This window comes from Halichoerus grypus, chromosome 5 (assembly GCF_964656455.1).
Source record: "Halichoerus grypus chromosome 5, mHalGry1.hap1.1, whole genome shotgun sequence".
In the NCBI taxonomy this organism is placed as follows: domain Eukaryota; kingdom Metazoa; phylum Chordata; class Mammalia; order Carnivora; family Phocidae; genus Halichoerus; species Halichoerus grypus.
In genome coordinates, this window is record NC_135716.1 from 52,605,927 (window position 1) to 52,630,489 (window position 24,563).

Consider the following 24,563-nt stretch of genomic DNA (forward strand, 5'->3'; position numbering starts at 1 on the left):
ACCCGCGGGTGCTGCCCCACGACCTCCACCAAAGCCCATGTCAGGAGCTGAGTCCTTAAAGACTGAAGAAAAACGGTTCTCTGGAAAAAAATAAAATGGAGATTATACTTCTAAAAATATTTATTTATTTACCTATTTCTTTTTATTTAGAAAAAATACCATATAGTACTCTCCGAGTCTACTATATACTTAATAGAAAATGCCCCAAAATAGAACTTAGAAACAGTTAAGATATAAAACTAATAAAGATTTTTTAAAAAAGTGAAGATTGAAATGTGGAGACCACTGGGAGAGACGGCCAGCATCATGCTGTGCAGGGCTTTACTTTAGGGCGCACCGTATTTCCCTCAGCTCCGTGGCAGCGTGGAGGGATGGGAAGAGCAGTGCCTTGACGTCATTCAGAGCTAGGTCCAAGGTCAGCTGGTACGAGACGGCCTGTGTTCAAGTACTGGCCCCACCGCTTACTCTTACTGTGCGGCAACCCACTGAGCTTCTCCACTCCCTTATCGAGGAGGCGGACATGATGGCAATCTACTTATCCTAGGGTCGCGGTGAAGATGAAAGCAGATAGCACTCCAAGGCACTTCGTTTAACAAGCCCTTGCTAAATTACTACTAGTGCTACTTAGAACTCCGGGATGCTCTGCAGGCCACCTCCTGGCTCCACATCTAAATGATCTTATCTACAAAATGCAGATAACAGCACTTCACTGGCAGGGGTTTTGTGAGGATTAAAAGAAATGATACCTAAACTAGTAGCCTGCCTCTCACATTTGTGAGCACTAAATAAATGTCCGTTCCTATGCCAGCTACCCCCTCCCCTTCCCCACCCTCAGCCCCCGCTAAAATAAAAAGCTTTTAACCATGATTGTCTTGCTATAAAAAGTCTCAAGGAAAGCTCACAAGTTAGGTCATACTGGTCGTCACACAGAACTGAGCCACAGCCAACGTGTGATGCGGGTTCTGGCTTCCGCTGCGTTGCACCCCATAAAACCCAGGTCTGGGGTGGATCGGGAGGGGCTGCTGCTGGACAGGACTATACACGCAGGCCCTGAAAGCCCGAGTTAATAAAGCCATTAGCAGGAGTAAAGACTGTAATCAGGGGTTATTCCTCCATAGTCCTCAAACGGTGTCTTTGGAATTTTCAAAAACCTGGTCCTCGCTCCTTCCTCAAACCAACCACATCATCAGTTTTCCCATTTCAGTAAGTGGTACCACCATCCCTCCAGCTTCTTGGGCCAGAAGCTGGGATTCACCCTTGACTCCCCTTGATTCACCCCTGATTCTTTGAAAGATTTGTCTTCGTTTTTTCCCATCCTTCAACGTGTCCCAGACTCTGCCTGATTCTGCATGAATCCAGCCCCTTCCTACCACCACTGCCACGCCCTAGTCTAAATCACCAGTACATCTTTCCCCCCAAATAGTGCAAAACCTCTTAACTAGACTGCAGGGCTCCTCTCCAGGCTGTCTCCAATCCATTCTCGAAGGAGCCAAAGGGATCTTTTTAAAGCATCAATCAGATGTCTCACTTTCTTAATATTCTCCAATGGCTTCCCTGGCACTTAGAGCAACATTCAATTCAAATTCCTCAATCACAGCCAGGAGGTCTTTCCTGAATCTACCACCTCCTGTCTTCCTACCCCCAGCCTCCACACAATGTCTTCTGGCCCCTTTGGTTCTCTGCACCTAGGAGGCCTCTGTCATTGCTGCCCCTTTCTTCAGAGTGCCGTAAAGATAAAAGGGAACCTCTCAGGGGGACTTTTCTCACCGCCCTAAATAAGTAAACGCCCTCTCCCTTCATGAGGCTTTGCCTATTTGACCTATTATATTTTCTTCAAGCACTTATCACTAAAATGATCTTACTTGTTTGTATGCATTGTCTGTGTCCCCACTAGAATGTATGCTCCATGAGGGCAGAGACTTGGCATTGTTCACCGCTAGGTACCCACATGCTAGAAGGGTGCCTGGTGCATAGTAAGAACTTCATAAATATTCGTTGGATGAAGAGCACCCTGTCATCTCATATCACCTCACATGAAAGGGGTGTGGCACTTTTGCACAATTTAGAAAACCTTCCACATTATCAACCAGCTGATGGACGTTGGGTCACTGTCATGTCAACTAAACTTCTCCTAGTTCTCTCACTAAATAAGGCAGTATTCTTGGGATTCTATGAATTCTGTAATAATTTTTAGATTTTTAAAAATTGTCTCGACCACTTAAAACAATTCATATAAGCACATTCTAGATCACCACAGTGGCTGTGAACACCTGAAGCATTCACTCCCTCTGGTTTGCTGTAATGCACCCTGGTCAGGGATGGGATGCAGGGTAGCTGTAGGGGGGGAGGGAGGTCGAGATTCTGCTCCTGGAAAGACCTACATATCTATCCGTGTCAAATGCATACACTGAACTCCAAAGCTTTTGTTTTTAAAAAATTATGTATGTTAACTCACCTCTTCTGGCCCTCACTCCTACCCAGCTTTAGCAAAATATTAAGACCAATGGCACAGAATAATTCAGAATCATGGCAACAGTGGTTTAAAATGTTAGGATTTTACTTACCTGTTTAATTTTTGGAATTAACATCTAAGAAGATAATGCTGATGTATATTCCTTTGAATTGAAAGAAAATAAAAAGTGCTAGTACCTGTACTAGAGAAATTCAGTTCTATAAGTATGCCTTAGGAACGTTCCCATGACTGTTCATTGGTCATGGTACTTCCGTGGCCATGTTGGCTTCTAGATAATTAAGTGTCTAAATTCATTACATGTCTGCTCTTCTATATACGGCAATGCTGTATATTTTCTTGAAATATCATTTATCTTTTCTTATAAAAACTCGTTTTTTGTAGCTGTTGAGAATCCCAGGTGCTGGGAAGATATTTAATGTCAGGAGAGCAGATGATGCAAAGGGTCTGGTAAGAAGTATAAGAGGAATCAAAAGCCAGGGCCCTCCTGTTGTTATGACCGAGAGGCAGAGGTGTAACAGGGTGAGACACAAGCTCTGGCATCAGGTAGAGCTCAGTACAAGCGCTGGCCCTGCCATTACGAGTTCCACGACCTTGGCCAAGTTCCATGACCTTGGCCCCATGCCTTGGTTTCCTCATCCATAAAGCGGGAACAAGAATAGTACTTACCACGTGGGGTAGTTGTGACAATTAAAGCCACTGTCAATGAACCTGGCATGTAGCGAGTGCCCAGTAAGTGTTTCATGGCTGACATTTGTTCCTGACTTGCTTGGACTCTTTGCTTCTAGTCTTTATTCCCGTTTGGACCCCACCATCTGCTGTGTGGATGTCTTATGCAAGAGGCCATTTATTTAGGGGCTGTGAATGATCTCGTAAAGCAAACAGAGGGCCGACGTCCACACTGTGTCATTGCCATTGACTGGCTATATAATTTTACACAACTCTCTTAACCTCTAGGGAGTTGTCTTTTTTAAAAAGGTAGATCATGAGGCTTAGAATAGGTGAGACTATACCTTAAGGTTTGGAATATTATTCAAGTGAAAATATGTTACTATGGGCAACTTGGAATACACACGTGAAGTCATGAAGATTTTTTAAAGTATTCATTGTTGCCGAGACTTTTCTGCTTGGCGATGCGTTTAAATTTTGCCACAAGCATCACCATATCCATGTTAACATGTGTTTCATCTCCATGTCTGATGTTGACCACTGCCCATGTGGCAAAGGCTAAATAAATGCATGGTGAGGAGAACCTGTCCCAACAAAGAAAACTTTGTTTTCCATGTCCTTGCCAGGTGTCACCAACACATAATCATCCGGTGGGCACAGGAGAGCAGAGACAGCACACTCACACGGTCTTGTCCTCGCCACCCAGAGGGACGGTCAGCCTGAGGTATGACTGCTTGAATCTCCACCCTCCTCATCTCAAGGGAATTAACTGAAAAACAGAAGAACAGCAAGGAAGAGAGAAACCAGAGATACAATGTTCCATAAAATTTCCCTGGAATGGATAAAACACCCTTTCTTTCGTTGCCATGGTTTTTCCCACCCATCAATTATTAATGAAGAGTTGTTGTTGTTGTTGGGGGGGGGCAGTTGGTAACAGTTTGCTGTAAGTTTTCTCGAAGAACAGGTAATGGTGATTACTGGGTCTATTTAAAGCCATATGGCCTTAACCTCTGTATTAAAAGAACTTTAAAATATAGTTTTTAATACAGATCAATGAGAAATGCCTCAGATGTCCCTTAACCAGAATGCTAGAAATTTGAGAAGCAAGAGAGCGCCTGAAAGCACATACTTAAAACTTAAAAGAATAAAGCTCCCTACTGGTATTTTTTGTATTTACTTGTTTAATTCAGTTTGATGAAGAGGGACAAGCCCCCAAATGGACAAGTAGAAGCTTGAGAGTTACAGTAGTCAGTAGTAACAGCTGAGCGTGGTGGCCGTGACAACATCCAGCAGGTGTTCAAGTCCTAACCTAGCAAGAACGCTTACTAGGTTTCTTCACACTGTTTCTTGCTCTTTTGAGGGATCTCAAGCCCTCCAGAGAACGCCCCCTGACTTTGTCCCGCTGCATAACTGCTCCTTGCCTGTCTTGCAGGAAGCCCCGGGGAGAGGGCAAGAAGTGCCGCAAGGTGTATGGCATGGAGAACCGGGACCTGTGGTGCACGGCGTGCCGCTGGAAGAAGGCATGCCAGAGGTTCACTGACTGACCCCTGGGGCCCCCGAGCCCCGCTGCCCTCGCCTTCCACTGCAGGCTCTGGAAAAGCGCTTTTTCTTCCGAACAAAAACACACTTGAAGCCCAGGAAAAGCACTTCCAGGAAACTTGGTGGAATGACAGCAAAAAAAATAAATAAATAAATAAGGTCACCACCCTCACTGCTCTTGCTGAGAACCCAGCGTCGGGCAGCTCTATTTTTCTTTTCCTTAAAAAGAAAAGTCAGCCTTTTTTTTTTTTTTTTCCTGTATGTCTAGGTCTGAAAACTGTGGACTTCCGTAGCAACTGAACCAACAAAGCCCGTTTTACCTAGAGAGGAGGCATATTTTGATAAGCTTTCCAAATAATGCCATTTCTGAGATTTTTTTGACATATTAAAAAAAAGCTACACGTTATTCAGTAGTGTTTGTACAGAGGACAATACCTGCTTTCATTGTGAATAGTATTTTCCCTGTTTTCCATTTGACTTCTTGGAGCAGTGCACATCATGACGTGTTGCTAGAAAGCGCAGCACTCTGGGGATCTCTTCTCTGTCTCGTTTGTCGGTTTCTCGCGTTTTGAAGAATGGCCCCGCACGGAACCGCCACAGAGCTGTTGGCCTGAAGGGCCCCGGAGGGCGTCCACTCACAAAGAGATCACCAGCAGACTTCAGCTCCCAGCTGAGTCCAGGACATCCGGGAACACCTAGGAGTCTTCGCTTTCTAAGAAGCCCTTGCCCGGGAGGCGTGGCGGCTCATTCTCTACCAGCCGCGGCTCCATCAAAGACTGGCATGGGTGGCCATCTGGGTAAGCCTCGATGCTTCTTTCAGGGACGCAGGGCAGACAGCGGCCCGGGTCTGTTGGTCACTGCTTGTCTGACAGTGTCCTTGCCAGGTTAGCGGGTCATCGGGCCTTCCCTCAAAACTCCACCCCGGACCGGTTTCAGAAAAGGTAGAGAACTCGAACTATCCCCACAGGACAGCAGAGCACAGCCTCCATGTCCCCATCTGTTCAGAGAGACATGTGAGGTCAACAAACCAACATCTATTCTGAGTGCACTTTCATAGGTTGTATGCTTTAGCATGTCCGGGAGAGGGGTTCGTGAAATATAGAAACATGATATGGGTACATGGGAGGTCCCAAACTTTATTTTTCTTATAAAAATATTGGAACTGTTCATTAAGAATTTGCTCAGAGGGGAACATATAGAACACCAAAAGGAAAATGCATGTTGGTATAGGAATCTCTCAATTTAGTAGGACCAGGGCTCCCACTGCATTGCTCTTGGCAGGCTTTCTAGCCTGGTATGTATGTTTGTTTGTTTGGTTGTTTGTTTTGTTAGTAGTGGAAAGGGGGAGGGGAGTAGTCGTCATGCTCTCTATATAAGCTCATCGTCTATCTATCCTACTCTGGATTGCCCTGCTAATGAGTTATTTTTCCTATACCTATGCAAAGAAGTAAGAGCACCTTTCAGGATGCACTGTGTCAGGACTGGGAGCCTACGATCAGCCATAGGAATGTTCAATGAAATTGCACAGAGCAAAGTTTAATATATGTTTAGAGATTGTACATACACTTGTTTTAAAGAGTTGAAAGAAGTCATCTAGTAATAACAAATATCCTTTTCCTTTTATAATCGAGGGAAATAGAAGGAGGTTCCACGGTGGAATATCCACAACCTATGCGTTCATATATTTTCGGCAGTTTTATTTTTTAAGCTTTCATATGACTTTTTAAACATTGTTCCTTGGAAAAAATCCTGTTTTCCTCCATTTATTTTTATTTCAACAACACTTATTTCAAGAGGGAAGGAAAAGAGCTTCATTTAATTTCATGCCATGATTACCCATCACTAGTAGCTATGGCACCAGCCATAATGTGTTTTAGTATTTACGAGGTCAGCCAGGAAAGGGCATTTTTCTAAGGATAGAAATGTATTTGCATCCTCAATCCCAGCATGTCTTTTCTCCTTCCTGGAGTCCTGATGCTCTACCTATAGGCACCCTCGACTGTGACATGATGCTCTGGCCTGGCCCAGGAGGCGTGAGCTGAGGGTGGACTGCCCAGCAGCCACAGTGAGTCCAGAGCTGATGAACCCTTTGAGCAGGTTCCCTGTGGACAGAAGTGATGGTTGGTTGGGATGCACTCCCAGAGCAGAGGTTTTTCTCTTCGGTGAGGCTCCCTGGCCTGTGATCCTGGGATTAAGTCCCTCATCAAAAACAAAATGAAGAGGGGCTAAATCCATCCTTCCTACCCCCTAGAACTTTGGAACACAAGGAGGGAGAGGTCTCTGCTGTGGAGCAGTCCTGGACTGAGTTTTTGTGGCTGTCCTCCAGAGATGCAGCCCATGATTAGTTCTGAGCTCTGGCCTGGAGGGGTCAAGCTCAGTCCTTACCTGGTTTTTAGCTAATGAACAGGTATAAGCAGAAGTGTAGAGCTGAAGGCAACTTCCCTGGGATTTCTTCTCCTTTCTAAAGCCTTCTCTACACATACTCTTCTGCGTGTCCTACCCACATGGGGACTCCTTTCTGCCAACCGGCCCAATCTCTGTGTACCTTCTTGGCTTCCAGATGTGCACAGACCCTCAGTAGCTTCCTGCACACACAGACATCCATTCTTTGTATCAAGGCATGTCATAACTAGAGACCCACCAAAATTCACCTGGCTGGCCTTGGGAGGGAAAAAAAAGGGGGGGGGAATTAACTTCTTGCAAGCCACCCAGAAAGTGATGAATTGCAATATACAGCACTGATTGTAAAAGCCAAAATTAAAAAAAAAAAAGGCATAGAGCTATTTTGTTATATTTTGGAATTAAATGAAGTGCCAAATTAAGCCCAACATTCATTTTCTGCCATCTCTGTGGTCCCACATGCTTTTATGTCTTCATTTGGCGAGCAGAGACAGGGGATGGGTCGAAAGGGTGGTCCCACAGCATGCTGGCTGGTTAACAGGAGCTCCGTCCATCCCAGGGACCTCAGACACCTGTCTGTGCAAAAGCAATGGCAATACAATGGATTCTGGACCCAGAGTATTTCTAAAGAAGGCATGCTATAGTCTTTTGACCTTTCTCTCCCTTGATCCCCCCTTCCTTCACAAAATAGTTCTCATCTCTGTCTAAAAAAGGCATCTCATAGTAATGGACAGGCATTCTTCAGGTAGCTACAAAGCAAAGAGAGTTCATCAGGCCGTAGTATTAAGCCTTAGTCCTTCCCAGAGGATGTGCACCCAATTTATGGGAAGCAGTGTGACAAGCTGGAGGAAACACCGGGTAGCAAGTGGGTGGGTTGGGGACCAGAGAGGAGATATGAGAGGTCTATGGACATCTGGCTCCTGCTCATCTCCTTAATGCTGGTCAGCCAATGGGGATTGTCCCTGGGCACCTCCAAGGGAGCTGTCATGTTGTCCCCCAGGAATGGCTGCCTGAAGCAAGAAGAGGCTCCCTTAGGGGAAGCAGCTCTGCCCAGGGATACAGGACCGCCAAGCACATCTCAAGGGGGCACGGACTTCCCACCCCCTCGCTTGCTGGCAGGTTTCCTCATTGGTTGGGAAAAGCCAGTGTCAGGAAGAAGGCAGTGGGTTTCCACCCAATGCATGCTCAGCGGCGGAGTGCCTGTCAGCAGATCCAAGCACCAGGGTGCCCTTCACTAGACGATTCCTTGTCCAGTCGTAACTGTGTTGCCGATGAAAACTTGCAATAGACAAGGATGGGGGTTACAGTTCTCCGGCTTTCCAAAATCTTTACATGAGATAGTTACATGAATGTTGCAAGAGACTTCTGAAACTAAAATGCCCTCTATCAGATTTCAAGATCATTTGAGTTTCAGTTGGCTTGTCTCCAGTGTCCCACGAAGCCACACTTTTGAAAGCCGCCCTGGGTTCTAAAGTCGCCGACGGTTGAACCCATTTCCTCCTTCTTTCATTGGAAAACGAAAGAACAGCATTCACTTGAGAATGTTGAGAGAGAAGTGGCAAGGATTGTACCTACAGGAGAGAATACCTTGAGAATAGTAGCAAAACACTGTAAATAATATTCATTTCCTCAGGGAAAATTAAAGGGTATGTGAAAGATAGATCTGGAAGATCCTTAGAAAGACTTTTATTATCTCTAGAGTCTTTTCGAGTCAGAACAGTTTAGCGTTTTGGGGGTTTTGTTTTTGTTTTTAATGAACATGATAATTATTTCAAGACAAATTTACATGAACTGGACAATACCAACTTTTTGAGGTGTGGAGGAAAGCTCTATGAGAAAGAGCTGTTTCTTTGTAGCTGACGGGCAGTCTGAGGCTGACCTTTGAACCACAGGCACGCTCCCTGGCGGGTGTTCACAGACTCATGTAAGGCTTTTTCTGAATGTAATTGTGAATACGAAGCCTTGGTGTTCCTCTTTCTAATCACCCCGTTGGATGACTGCACGCAGAACCCCGTAGGTGAGAGCTGTTAAAGACGCACGTTTTGCTTTAGTAGCATGTTAAGGAGCCAACTTCCATGGACTTGTGCGGACAAGGTGCTGCTTTTTCTCATGACCCTGTAGACTTTCTATCGACCACATCAACTGTAGCATTGACCTGTATGAACACAGGGAAGGATCTGTGCATACAAATGAGTGGAAACAGAGCAGAGTTCATGAATATGGATGAGGATGTGACTCCTTTTGGAGAAGGCGCTGGGTACACGGGTCAACTGGAAATTTCATTTCTCTCAGAAAATACCCCTACCGGCGGCGCACACACTCTCCCTGTTCCTCATACCTGTGGGGATTCCTCCATACTGGAACTGTTTCGTTGTGTCTTTTTGCATTGTAACTCGTCAAACCAGAAGTCAGTAAATAAAATGAGATTAGCACTTTTAGGTACCAAGTGTATGACTAAGTAATGCACACCAACAGAACAAGAAAGTATAAAATGTACTTAAGACTGACCGGTTTGCTTATTGTGACTGACTTTGAAAAAGCCCGTATCCAATGATATCCATGCTTTAAAAGGTGTACCTATCCTGGGACCGGAAATCAAAATGGGAATTTTACTTCTGGTCCTGTTTTGTAAATAGTTGCTTTTTTTTGAAGACAATCTCATGTTTTATAACTTTTCCTGTAGGTCTGAGAATCACAATGGTATTGTGTTGTGTCAAAATGTAATCTTAAATACGATAATTATAACTTAATTTTCCAAATAAGACAAGAATTATACCGCTTTAGGCTTCTACGATTCTAAGGGACATGACACTTTTATAATAAGCATTAGTACTTAACTTCTCAAGTTAACAGAACTGGAAATATTTTACAAGATGCCGTGTTTTGTAATCACAAAAAACATGAACATTTTGTGGGAAATGACCTTGGTTTTATACATTGTAGCTTATTTTTTAAAATACAGTATTTACCAGACAGGAAGTGTTAGTATTATAAAGCAATTCCTGCTCTCCAAACAAAGGGCTATGCCTCTTTTAAGCAAGTGTTTTGATGCATATCTTTTCAATGAACCCTCTGCAGCAAGGGTAGAAATGCAGATCAGACGGAAAGAGTATTATAAGAGAGTCAAGCTGGCAACAGCTACTCCTTTTATCATTGCCAGTGTGTTTGCAAAGTATGACGGAAAAAGACACTTTAAGAATCATCCTACGTATCTTAAATCGGAAAAAAAAATGTTAGTAGATATGCTTGCAGGCAATGGGAGAAATATTCTTGGAAATTCTTTAGAGTAAAATGAGATTCTGTCACAAAGACAAACTTACCACAAACCTTCATTTAACTAGCAAGTATCATCGGGTGGTAATTTCGCAAACCATGGTATGTAAGCCCAAAGATAGAATTTTTAGGCGATCAGTGGTGTTTAAAATAAGTTTTTCCTCAGCACTAACTCAATAACCTTAATTTCCTTATCAAAGCAAGTGCTTGATTTGTCACGAGAAGAACGAACAGACACGCAAGGTTGCGATCAGAAAGTCACTGTGTTCCCAAGAGTCGGGAAACAAGGGAGGGAGCCATGGAGAGTTTATTAACTGCACAAATAATTTTGAGCTTTGCCAAAACCATTTCATAATGCTGTACAGTTTTTTTCTAGCCCACTCACTGTTAAAAAAAAAAAAAAAAAAGAAAGAAAGAAAGCATCTTTTCTTTCTAGGATTTCAGTAACTCAAAAGCTAGACTAATTAGCAGTATGCAGATAACATCAAAAGTAAAGCTGGGATAGAATGACCGTATACCCATTGGGCAATTCCTATGAAGTGGTCAGAGGGTCACCCAGACCTTGCTTTCAAATAGGCTTTAGAATCTGCACACGTGAGGACTAGAAATGCATGGAGATAGGGAAAACCACGTACAGCCTCGACTCCTGGTCTCTGAGATGAGGCAGTCTGCAAATCTCTATCTTCATTCCCTTGACTATCTCCACTGTTAGCATGAAATCCCCAAGAAGTGCTTATTGCTGTATGGTTTTCAACCAAATGAGTCTTGCTTCTTTTTGAAATAGAAGCTTCCTAATGGTTTATAGCAGAAGCCTTAGAAAAGCCAGGCAGGATCTGTAAATGAACGATTCAGGTCAGGTGAAACAGGGACACTACGGAACAGTGGAGATCCTTGTGAACTCTAGAGAGCGCATGCCCCCATTGCCTGGGGCACCCAGCTCTAGACAATCAGAACCATGCAGAAATCAGGCCCAGGGCTACTAGATCTTCTGACTTGGAAGTAAGATGTTACCTGACATTTAAGTGTTGACAGCTCAAATTCTTGGCCAACACTGTGCAGACCAAAGAGAACCTATATATGGGCAGAGGCAACCTCTGGCCACCAGTCTCACCTGTTGGGGAAAGCACATCTCACATCCAACGGCCACTGGGTCAGGTTCGTCCCTCAGCCCCACAAACTCACACGTTGGCACTATCTGGGCCACTAAAATCAAAGAAGGGAAAGAGGTCAGTTCTCCCCAGAAATCATTCTCATGGAAGACTTGAATATTAAAATATAGTATCCTTAAGTTAGCCTTGCCTCTGATCAAAATATGCTAAAGTACTATCCGGCTCACCTTCTGCCCCCTTCTGGCGTGCCCAGGCCATGCCCCAAAGCATGGAAGAACTGTCATCCCAACTTAAGTTCTCACCTACCGTGACCACTGTGATGAGGGGCTGGCAAAGAGCAGGCTCGTGCCTTCAGAGAAGGCAGCCAGGAGCCCCTGGAGTCTGAGATAGTCTGAGAGTCTGCTTCCTTGTGCCAAAGCCCTTCGCCAGTCCCTCCACACTGCTTCCCACTCCATCCTGCCTCGAGAGTTTTCATTCCAGGGTAAAATCTCCATCTCCAATATAGCAACAGCCTTGCTTCAGAGCTAGTAGGTATGTTAGAGTGTCCACTAACCCCCAGAATGGAGTTTTTCCACACAGAAAACCTTAGCACCTTTGTCTGCGGGCAAAGACAAAATGGGAATAAATGTGTCATGGAAAAAATTAGAAGTTGCTTCTTTGGCTCGGATGGACTAAGTTACTTCAGACTGTATCTTACACCAGAGTCCTGATGGTATTGGGATAATCGCTAACCCTTTCACATATATAATAAAGTAGGTTTCTTTCAGATACATTATTTCATTTGACCTTCCTAGGGATCCAGTGTAGAGTAGGAATATTTAGGATCCCCTCCGAGGCCACACCACGATAGTGTTAAGCCTGGGAGTCAGGCCTATCACTGCCTGAAGGAAGGAGGGGAAGGCCTTGCAGACTGAAGTCTTCTAGACCCCAAATCTAAAAAGACCCAGGGACCCACCTGGGTCTCAGCCCACCCTCTCAGCCCAGGTCCTTCAGCATAGAAACTAAGCACGCGTTCATTCCCGTTGTCGCATGCAAACTTAATCATGGCCAACAGCACCCCTTTCGGCTGCTGCCGTGCCCCTACTCCCTAAGGTCCAACCATCTAAACGGTTACCTATAGGAGTTTCTTAGCTAACGTGCTGTTCTGAGTAAAAGTTTTGACTCCTTGGGAAAAAAATGATTTTGCTGCCACCATTCAACGTTTGTTCTCCATGTGAACGGAAATCGATGCCAGAAAATTGAAAAGCAGCTCAAATTTACAATTTTTAACGATCAAATCCAATGCAAAGTTGGAAACACCCATGAGATGCTGAAGTCACGTTTAAATACGAATGCAATTTAAATGACATTGTCAATGCCTGAGATCTCTGTCAGGGTGAGTGACTAAAAGGCTGTCCAAAAAAAAAATAAAAACAAAAAAATAAAAAATAAAAGGTCGTCCAATAATGAACAGGTTTCACGAGGCCCTTCTCCCTTTACTTTACCAGGCTTCCCATCGCGAGGTTAGGGTAAAGTCACCCCCAGGGAGTGTAGTCATGGAACTAGAAGGGGCCTAAGCCATTTTGGCCTGCATGTACTTCATTAACAGGCTTTTTTGACAAATGATGCGTTGTTATCTGTGGAGAATACAGTGCAGGACTTGGACACAGTGGAGCTCTCCTCCTCTGCGGGTGAAGAAGCCTGTTTTGCAGGGTGAGCACCAAGGCCGCCACAGCGGCAGGGCTTCGTGAACAAGCAGGAAGCTGAGGTTCCTAAAGAAGATGACCATAGATTCTGAGAGCAGGCAGAGATTGTGATTTCAATGCTCAAACTGTCATCCTTGTTTCTAAAAAATGTTCTTTCATATTGGGCACCGTCCACGTCATTATAAATGGCCAGCCTCCAAAGAAAAGGGCCCCTTTATTTATACTATGAAAGTGTTAAAAAACGAATTCTTGAGCCTAATTAACTGTTACATTTACTCACGAGGGGCAATTCCCTAAATTTTTAATTCAGAAGATTCACCAGAGTAGAAAGTAGCAACTCCTGAAAAGGGCAAGAGAGCTGTATTAAAGAAGAAAATTTTCTTTAAAAAAAAATTGCTCATCTGCTTCCTTCTGAATTCTTTCTACATCTCTGACTCAGGAGGAAAACCAGGACTCTGGAGAAGAAATTGAGCTTAAAGAGAGAGAGAGAGAGAGAGAACAGTCCCCGTTCTGGTGATTAGTCTTAACCAAACACTCCCCCGCCCCCCTCCCCGAGCGCCATCTTGGCAACCACCTTGTGTTCGCTTATGTAACCTTACTGAGGCCACACTGTTGTTAGTTATGTTCCCTTCCCCAAATTCCAAATTAAACACTTTTGCTTCTGTGCTGCTGACTTCTTTCTCACTCTTAAATTAAGCTCCAAGGGGATAAATATGACTGTGACTTGTATGTGAGGCTCAGTCTGGGAGGCTGCCCTCTTCTTTCCGAGAAAAGTTTCCATCTCTCTGAACAGTTTTGGGTGATCATTCAGAGAGCAGACAACCTGCAACACTCATCACAAAAGACTCAGACAGACTCGCTGATAAAGAAAGACAAGGCAGATATCCAATCCTTTCACCTGGATTCAAAGCCCTTCACGCAAGTCACCTACCCACCAGGCCCGTCCATGCGGAAGGCCAACTGTGTGATCAGACCACCATGGAAGGACAGAAGAAGAGAGCTTCACATTTTAATTTCTCTGGGCCCTGACCTCTGCCCACAATTATACGGCATGAAAATTGACTTGGCCTTTATTATGTGAAAGGAAAATGGCTCCTGCAAGGTATAATTGCTTTAACTTTATATCTATGCAAGGAGGAAACCACTCCAGTCTGCTCTCACCATTAAGCACCTGTCCCTCACCCTGGTGGAGCCCTCTTCCCATGCTTTGGGCACACACGGCCAAGACAGAGAGGAAAAAAGTAGAGCTTTGGGGGCCAGCCACGCCAGAGTTGGAATTACCCCTCAGGGATCTACAGTGTAGTGTAATTACAAACTGCCTCCTCTCCAAAAAAAAAAAAGGATGCATCACTTTGCAGATTACAAACCCTTGCTTTGCTTTTTATGTCTTTTTATTCTATTCTCTGCTAATTGGAAATCAATGACTGTGACTTGACCAAGCCCTGTGATGATAGCAAAGCCCCTTCTTCCAAAGTATCCCGACTGTCTGGGGAACCTCTGTGATCACTGGTAGAAAGCTTTAGAATAGACTTAGATTTTTAGGAAAGAACTCAATACCCCCAAAATGTTCCATGACTTCAATAACTGAAAATGCTCTGGGTGTAAAACAACCCAGAAATGTGGATTATATATGTTTAAAAAAAAAAAATGCCATTAATCAATATTTTCCTACAACATGACCTAGAATTCCTATTTTTATAATCAATGGTTGGACGATGGTCAGCCATTTAAACATATGCTCTCTGGAATAACCAGATACTAGTGTAGTTTCCAAAGTGTTTCATGTCTCAAAATCTATATACTTAGAAGAAGAACTCAGGATAAGAAAAAATCGCTAGGTCCCAAAGGGTTCATGACCATCATCAAATGCAACTACCGAGTGGCCTACGGTCATCTTTCTCAAATAAGGGGGCTGGGGAGCGAGAGAACAACAGTTACCACAAACCCTCCGTTGCCCTTAGTCCATGGTAAGGTTTAAAAAAACAAAACAAAACTCTACTTTTAAAAATTAAGCCATCTTTCAAATTGTTTTCTACACCAAATCTAAAATGTTAAAACGAAATTATAAAACATTTCAAATGGGGTATTTAGTGGAAATACTGTCAGTAGAAAGCATTGCTTTTCAGTGCCTGCTGAACGAGGTAAAGCCAGAAGGAAGAGCAAGCCGCGGGCCTTCCTGCGTGATGTTAATGACAGCGTTAACTAGGCAGCGGCCTCAACTGGGCCGTGGGCACTAATTCCAGAGCAATGTGGCGACGCTATCCGATTTTGAAAGATCTTTTGAACTACAATCTTACCACCATTTGGAAGTAAGTACTTGCTTACAAAAGGTCTTTAATATTAGTGAATGAATGTATGAAGTTACAAACTATGCATTTTCAAAGAGTAACTGTATTTTGTATCAAATCCAAGTAAATTTTTTTCATAGACTTATCACAAACACAAATTATTCAGAATAAACTTGAATGCATAACATTATGGGAATGTGGGACTCCCATCTATATTCTTCCAGCTGATATTTTTAAAGACAGTGCATTGAAATTTCAGACTCTAAACAACATCAGCCATTAAGGTAAATAAATAGGAAATGGTTTCTAGTTTACTTCTTAAGCAGAAATGAGAAATGCTGGTTGTTACAAAACGTGCCCGGTTTTTTTGAAGGTGGATCTTCTAGTAACGCTGGATTAACAGGAAAACAAAACTGCATGAGGTGAATGCACATCACATTGGATAAATATAGCATTAATAGGTTATGTCTGTTGTGTTTAATTCTCAATCTGAGAACAAAAACTACTCTCCGAAGGGTTTGGGTTCTAGCATTTCAGAGAACAAAATATAAAAATGCTGTCCATCAGAGCAAATCATTAGGCTTTTTTCAAAATTACATGGAGATAATTACTTACATTTCTGGAACGTCCGTACAGAATATACACACGTTTCTTCAGCCTTCTTGCTGATTTTTTATTTCCATGAAACCTTTCCCCTAATAATTTATCCTTGCTCCTTAATTAGTACTTTCCTACGTTACTCCGCATGAAAAAAACAAAAACAAAAACATTCTTTCCCTTCGTCTGATAATGTTGAAATAAAGAACTCCATTTCTCTGCCATTCTAGTTCTCTTCTCTGTCTGTTGAGGAAGTTTCTCAACTGTTTGTAGAACTATGGAAAATATGGAAAAACACACTTCTAAACCTGGTACTTATGGTTATACTGGATATGTTTGCTACCTATGTAGAAGTTTTTGGGGGTGGGGATGTGTCTTTTTATATGATTTTTAGCCAAATTCAGATGTTCTGATACTACATTTCTGAATACCTATTTGACTGTAAATACAGCCTGTGGAGGTTCCGGTTAATACACCTTTGACGTGACTGTTCCTCAGCCATGCCCGTTGCCAGCTTTTGGCACATTGTACATAGATTTGTTGGATGTTTAAATGATGTTGTTTTTTCTAAATGCTGTTCTCTAAAACAACTTTTTGAATGTTTTTTGCTTTCCATTGTTTGGGACTTTGTGTGTTGGTTTAAAAAAAAAAAAAAAATGTTTCCTAAATATTTAACACCAGGAAAAAGATTTCAAATAAACTGGTGCTAATTGAAATAGAAGAAAAATTTCAGATGTGAAGACTTACCATATGAAACGTTCACACCAGTTAAACTAAACTGCACTTTCCCAAGGGGACAGCTGGTATCGACCTGCCGTGGCCATCAGGAGGGCCACTGAATGTGTGCGGTTTCTGTGGCCCATTTAAGTGTAACGCATAAAAATGGCGCTGTCCCCCAGATTTGAGGATTTGCCATGTTGGTCCTATGGAAGCATTTAAGTAGAAGTAAAGGCTTAGAGTAAGAATCAATTTAGTAATAGTCTTCTGGTCTTTGGACTCTCATGTTCGGTAATGCTTAGCTGTAACAATGAATATGGTGTTGCCAATGTAGTCTGACGTCGTCGTTGACCTGTACTTCCCGCGTGTATGGTTCCACCCTGGGTTGCACTGGCACATGCCAAGCCGGAACACTGGACTTTCAATAAGACCACCCTGACTTCTACAGTGTCCACACACATGGATTTAAATGCACTTGTAACTGGTTAATTACCATGGAGTCTAACTTCCACTTAATAAAAGTTTTTGTGTATCTGCTTCTATCGGAGGGCTGTTTATTTAAGTAAAGGATAACTAACTTATACCCAAGAAAGGCTCACTGAGGACAGAGTGTTGGAGGTTTTACCTACAGTTGTGAACTTAATTTAAAACCAAAGGGATGGGGCGCTTGGGTGGCTCAGTTGGTTAAGCATCTGTCTTCAGCTCAGATCATGATCCCAGGGTCGTGGCATCCAGCCCCGCACTGGGCTCCCTGCTCAGCCAGGAGTCTGATTCTCCCTCTGCCCCCTGCTCATGTTCTCTCTCACACTCTTTCTATCTCAAATAAATAAATAAAATCTTTAAGAAAAGAAAAAAGAAAAAAACACAACCAAAGGGATGTCTTCCGCATATCAACATTCACCATCAAGGCTATCTTTAGAAATATGGAAGACACTTCTGTCTTCTAGAGTTCAGCCCCAATAACGACAACTCAAACCCATTCCCTTGGCCATGACTGCCCAGATAAGTCAGCTGCTTGCCCTGTGCTGCTAGTCCTGCTGTACCAGGCATGTAGACAAAGCCTGGCAAACAGAGGAAAGGAGCTGTCTATTCTGGTGCCAAGCCAGCCTGGAGCCCCTCCCCCAGGCCAAGGCTGGGTCCACTAGAACTCCATATAGTCACCTACAAGAGCCAAGCATATGTATGTGTGCAGCGAGATAGCAGGCCACAGATTTGGGCACAAATCCAAGTTCTGCCTCTTGCAAGATAAATAACGGGACAAGGGATTTAACCCTTGTAAGTGCCGTCCTTATCGTGGGACATGATAATGAAAAAGAGGAGAACAAATTAGCCTGGCTTGGGCAATATCTTTACCCACTCCTAGTCCAATCCTCCTTGGTTGGAGTGGGAAGGATTATGATCTCTGTCCTACTGCCTGGTTCAGAGAAGGTCCCACATCATGGGGCGATTGTGAGAACTACCTGAATTAACATGTCACCATGCACAGAGAAGTAGCCCACAAATGGAAGCCAAAATACTCAAAAACTGGAACCCTCAGACATCCAGAATGAGTGCTTTCAAACACCAGAATTTTCTTTTCAGTTTCTTAAAAAGATTCTTTCTAAAATAAAAATGTCCTGGCTTAGCAAATAGCTTACACAGCACATCTGGATGTTTTCTTGGTTACCCCGATCATCATTATTTCATCCATTCATAGAATGAGCAGTATAGATCAACCTATTCCAGAACTGAAGGACTGTGGAGTCGGACGCCCAGTGCCTTCTTCCATGCCAGCCCCAGCTCCAGCCCCAGCACTGGCTCAGCTCCTGGTCACTGAACCCCTGTGATTTGCTTGTATTCAGCACATGGTACCCTGAGCCCCTTGCGCTTTCCCGAGATGCGCTAGAACAGGAGGAAGTAAGACTAGCCTTACTGAATTCCTACTGTGTGCCAAGTGGTGTGCTGGATGCTTTCATGTGGTCAGCTCACTTAATTCCCACAACAGCTCTGTGTGTGGGGACTGTCACCCTCATTTTATCCAGAAGGAAACATCTTCCAAAAAAGTTAAGTAACTGGCCCAAGACCACACAGCCCAGGTGGACACTGGCATCCCTGCCCCTGCCCCTGCCCCTGCCCCTGCCCAGTGGATGTTCTGTGTCTTTAGGGACTACTAGCATATGAGCCTATTGTGACTTATCTAAAGCAGAACTCATCCCTTTTCTCTGTTTATTGGCTTTCCTCTACTCTTGAACGAGGTGTGGGCTGCTCATCACCCCACCACTGCTTCCCATTTCCTCCCAGTCATCCACCTTTTTGCCACCATTCATTCTCATCTCTTCTGGCTCACCTCTCCCCAGAGTCCGAAGCCACTGCAGGGACAGCTGGGCCCCATATTCACACCGAACAGTTAGAGTTCTCCCTGTGCTTCCCCACGGCATGTCTGCCAGGCCCACGGCCACATGCATGCCAGCCCTCTTTCACAGCATAGCATCCTCAGGCCTCCCGAAGACAGTTTCCAGATAGGTAACTCCCAGCACCTACAGTTTTGCGATGAAAGAGGATGGACATAGCACCTCCATGAATGGGGCTCAAACTGCACCTGCTTGCTCCTCCCTGGCTCTCCCTGCAAGGCTCCAGGAAGCTATTCTCCGAGAGCCACTTTCAGAGGCTGTGTAGCCCTCAGGGGTGGGAAGCAGGAGAAAATATTGAGAATTGGGACTACAGATGTTGTCTTGCAAGGTTACGTGTAAATCATCTATTTGCAAAACACATTTTTACCAAATGCTCATTATCTAACGGGATGCTGCATAGCAAAATCTCCTGAAGAAATGAATTATTTTACGCCACTGGGCATATAGGAGGTAAGCAATAAATTTTTTAATGAATAAATGAACAAACTGGTCAGAGCGTTTCTTCAGGCTCTGGATATGCTCTCTGCTTTCAATCTACCATTGCCCAAACAAAGCAAAGCGGGAGGAAGTAAGTGAACATTTCAAAGACTGCCATAGACATTTATTTGGCCTAAGTAGCATTTTTTAAAGTTTCTTTAGAACATGTACTTTCTCAAAACAGCCAACTCCCAATGACCATATTGACTACTTAATAATTACCCAACACAGGACAAAGGGTACAGTAACATCCACTGTTTTAAAGTACAAATCCTTGCACATAGCAAGAATTCAATAAGCATCTAAGAAAAAAAAAAAAAAAAAGAATGCTTCTAAATGAACTAAATTGCGAAATAGGTCGGCACTATTAAAAGCATGCAGAGTGGGGCGCCTGGGTGGCTCAGTCATTGAGCGTCTGCCTTCGGCTCAGGTCATGGTCCCAGGGTCCTGGAATCGAGCCCCGCATCGGGCTCCCTGCTCCGCAGGAAGCCTGCTTCTCCCTCTTCCACTCCCCCTGCTTGTGTTCCCTCTTGCTGTGTCTCTCTGTCAAATGAATAAATAAAATCTTAAAAAAAAAAAGAAAGCATGCAGAGTAAATGGAAGGAGACCACTAGGATTTGAGTCGATAACCCAGGAGAGAGAATCTAGGCTGACACTGAGACGTAACAGACACTATGTTATAATGGGCAGCGGGCTGTTACTGTGATTGTTTATTTGCTCGTATCTAAGTAATATACGTACATAGTAAAAGTAAAAAGTCGAGGCAGTAGAAAGCTGATATTGAAAGCAGACCCCCGCTGCTCTGAACCCTTCCACCCCTTCATCATACGCCTAGAAGCAGCTATTTCCAATGCATTTAATTGTTTCTTCTAAATGATGTGCAAGTATTGCCTGGCCAACAGGAAGACCAGCACAGGCTGGTATCCACGGTATCCAGAGCAAGACAGACTCGGCCCAGCGGGAGGCTGCACAGCGATGCACGGGGGCCGGCAAAGGGCCCAGCACAGGTGAGGGCCTCAGTTCCAAGGGTGCCGCTGTCCACAGTGGAGATCGAATGTTCTGAGCAAGACATGCGTGTTGCTGGCATCAAAACACTGGCCTACCGGCTGTTCCAGGAGTCTCTCATGAGTTTGCTAACTGGCAATCAAATCCCCAAAGTATGCTGAGCCCTGGGTGACCTGAAAACAATCAAGCGTCCTCACCTCTAAATTAATCTGTAAACCAGCCTCCACACCAGACCAGAGCCTTCAGCCAACCAGCTGCCTAGTGGGTCTCTTACCATCTCTTTCATAGCGTGTTCACCAACATGCCTGGTTTTCAGTCCATTCCTTATTTAGCTGATTTCATTATAATGCCCGAATCATCATGGGAAAACATCTTGAGTCAGATTTTTAAAAATGGCTCCATGTAAAAGTTCCTCATTATTCACCCTGAGGCTATACCAGACATGATGGGAACCAGTACGTGGTTGGTAGCATATAATAATCCCACTCAAACTAGATTAAGCAAACACAAGTGCAGAATTTACTGATAATGAGGATAAAGTGGCCAGGCCTTGTGGAGGCCTAGAAGCAAGGTTGAGAAAGCCATTGGGAAACACAAAAGCCACACTCCCTGCCTTTCCAGTCCCGTCCCCTCCCTGCAGTGGTGAAAAATGGCCACCAGAGGCCCACACTGAACTCACAGCACCTGTCCACAGTGGCCTAGAATCATGGAGCACCGGTTCCAAACTCAGGAATCACTGGCCCAGCTTGGGTGAGATATCTTCCCTCCTCCCTCGCATCAACGGGGCCTGGGGGGAGGTGCGGTGTTAGGAATGGCAAAGGGTCCCTAATAAAAAGGTGTGAAGTTGGGAAGGAAATGATGGGTGGAGGAAATAATTAGCATTCCTACTACAGAATACAAAAGTCAGTTTTTCTCGCTAATACATATAATTATAGAATTTACACACAAGGGGGTATTAAAGATCATCTAACCTAACTCTTTTACTTCATAGATGAGATTCCTGACCCGAGAATGTCATTTTGCACTTATTACTGTTGTTTGATGTTAGTTTGTTTTCATAAGATTTTCTCGTTTGCTTGTTTTCTGAAAAACAAGGTTGTCTATTTTCTGAAACATAACCGTGCCGCACATACAGGGTAGGACCATTGGAGCAAAACTACCTGAGTTCAAACCCCAGCTCCACCATACACTGGCTGTGTGACCTTGGGGGTGTTAACTAACCTCTCTGCCTCAATTTCCTGCTCCGTAAAATGTGAATAATAATATGACCGACCTCCTATGAGTATTGTGCATTCTAATGAATTAATATGTGTAAAGTGTGTAGTGTGGGGCGTGACCCGTATCGAGGACTATAAAGGTATCACAGGAGTCATTGACACCATCATCATTTAAACAGCTTGAGACAAATCATTAGCCAACAAAATCCTATCAAACCATTAGAACAAGAGCCATTCGTTAAGTTGCAGTAAAGCTACAAGTTGATGCTTATTTCTAACAAAGATCATTTTTCCAATTTAGAATTCTTCTGCCCTACAAAAAAGTAAAAAGAAAATAAAATTACTGATAATTACAACACTCAAAAAAAAAAAAAAAAAGCATGGGTAGATTGATGCATTTTTTCAAACTAGTTCCGTGCGTATTTATATGCATAGTTGTGATCACACTGTATATATAATTCAGCCTGTTGCTTTTAGCCACTTAACATGGTAACATATGCATTTTCCCATATCATTAAATATTTTCGAATGCCTCCACTTTAATGTGTGTATAATAGCTAAACGTGTAGGGCGCCTGGGTGGCTCAGTGGGTTAAGCGACTGCCTTCGGCTCAGGTCATGATCCTGGAGTCACAGGATCGAGTCCCGCATCGGGCTCCCTGCTCAGCAGGGAGTCTGCTTCTCCCTCTAACCCTCCCCCCCTCATGCTCTCTCTCTCTCATTCTCTCTCTCAAATAAATAAATAAAATCTTAAAAAAAAAAAAATAGTTAAACGTGTATATATACAATGATTTCCTGAAATATTCCCCTATTTGGAAAACACAGGTTGCTTCCAATTGTTTTTTAAGATTTTATTTTTAAGTAATCTCTACACCCAACATGGGGCTCGAACTCACAATTCTGAGATCAAGAGTCATACGCTCTACCACTGGAGCCAGCCAGGTGTCCCTGGTTGCTTCCAGTTTTAAACTCCTTTAAACTCTTAATACAGATTACTAAATTACTATCCAAATTATTTGGTTCAATTTATTCTCCCAACAGCAAAATGAATGAGTGTCTTTCTAAAATGAGTACTATCATTGGGGCGCCTGGGTGGCTCAGTCGGTTAAGCGACTGCCTTCGGCTCAGGTCATGATCCTGGAGTCCTGGGATCGAGTCCCACATCGGGCTCCAGCTCAGCGGAGAGCCTGCTTCTCCCACTGACCCTCTCCCCTCTCATGCTGTTTCTCTCTTGCTCACTCTCTAATAAATAAATAAATAAAATGTAAAAAATAAAATAAAATAAAATAAAATAAAATGAGTACTATCATTTTTTAAATCTTTCCTAAATTGATAGGTATTAAAAGGCAATGTCATTCTTGTTTTAATGCTGATATTAAATATTTTTCCATGTCAACCATTTAAAATTCCTATTTATAATATGTTAATTTTATGTCCTTTGCCTATTTATCTTTTGAGATCTTAACTTTTCCTTATGTATTAGTAGGAGTTGTTTATATTGCTAAGTTGTAAACTTCTGTCTTATTTATTATAATAATTTTCCCAATTTATGTGCATTTTAAATTCAGAGACATTTCTGCATACAAATTTTTAAATCACTATATCATGAAATCTGTTGATGTTTTTCTTTAAAATTTCACATCTTACTTATAGCTTAGCTAAGCCCCTCATATTGAGGTATTAGAAAATATTTCGTTACATTTTCTTTCAGGGTTTTTAATATTATTGGGGAGGGTTTGGGTTTTTTTTTTTTCCTATCTAAAATATTTGTTATAGGTAAAGATCAAAATGTAATTTTTTTCTCCCCAAATAGCTGGGCAGTTGTCCCAGTCTCATTTATGATTAACCCAGCCATTCTTCAGATTCGCATTACCATTAGTTACTAAATTGTTTGTTATAATATTGGGATCTGCTCAAGGCTCTTTTGTTCCTGATTAAACTCAGTCAACTCAAGGTATTTCCTGCCTCCTTCTCCTTTGAGCATTTGCACAAGCTCAGGCACAGGGATGGTGAGGCAGACAGAATCTGGTCCCGGAAAGTCATGTGCTGTCATCTGCTGAGAACCTCATTCCATGTGGTCTTTGGACTTCTGTCTCCACCACCCCATCCCTCACTCTTGATGTCTGCGATCCTGTGTGGTCTCTAGTTGGCATAGAGTCCATGCACATCTCCTGATAACACCCCATGTTACTCCCTCCAGGACCCTTCCATCATCCTGGCCTTGTCTCAACTCTTCTGCCTCTCTTTCTGGGGGTCCTGGGAGGCTCAAAGTCTGTCTTAAGCCATCCTAGACCTTGGCATGCCACATTACCTCCCTTACATGGCCTTTCTGGTGCCATAACGGCCCCTCGCTGCAGCAAGCTCTGGAAAGCAGGGCATAGACCCACTCGACTTCGAAGTCTCCCTAAATGTATTTGGCATTGCTCACACCTCCCACTCCTATAGGATCGTTGGTGAGACTCCACCAGGGGTCTGTTCCATGGCTCTCCTTTCTGCCTCTCCAGACTCTTCTTCCTCCTCCCTGCCCCGCAGCAAGTCTCCACTTTACGGTATCCTGTGCCTCTCCCAGCCCAGTGTCATCTTTCACAATACCTTCTCCTTCACTCCTTGTCACAAGTCCATTACCAAGTAGCTTTTACCCACTTACTATCTCATAAATATACTCAACTCGGTGTCTCCACTCCCACCCAGGTGGAAGACCCCATCCTTTACTGCCTGTCCTCCTTCA

General features: G+C 43.5%; 1 protein-coding gene and 1 long non-coding RNA gene across 2 annotated transcripts in view; one reads left to right on the plus strand and one right to left on the minus strand.

Moving 5' to 3' along the window:
• The window catches only part of ZNF704 (zinc finger protein 704), a 237,906-nt gene extending 220,617 nt beyond the window's left edge, over nt 1-17,289 (plus strand). Inside the window, exons 8-9 of the mRNA XM_036097084.2 lie at nt 3,766-3,863; nt 4,572-17,289. Of these exons, the coding sequence (XP_035952977.1) occupies nt 3,766-3,863; nt 4,572-4,683 (210 nt within the window). The 3' untranslated portion in view covers nt 4,684-17,289. The remainder of the gene's footprint in view (nt 1-3,765; nt 3,864-4,571) is intronic.
• On the minus strand, nt 3,159-11,588 carry LOC118538835 (uncharacterized). The gene is made up of 3 exons (XR_013447821.1): nt 11,463-11,588; nt 5,114-5,675; nt 3,159-3,908 (listed from the first exon to the last, which is right to left on the minus strand). It is a non-coding gene; the product is annotated as an uncharacterized LOC118538835 (long non-coding RNA).
• Nucleotides 17,290-24,563: the final 7,274 nt, after the last annotated feature.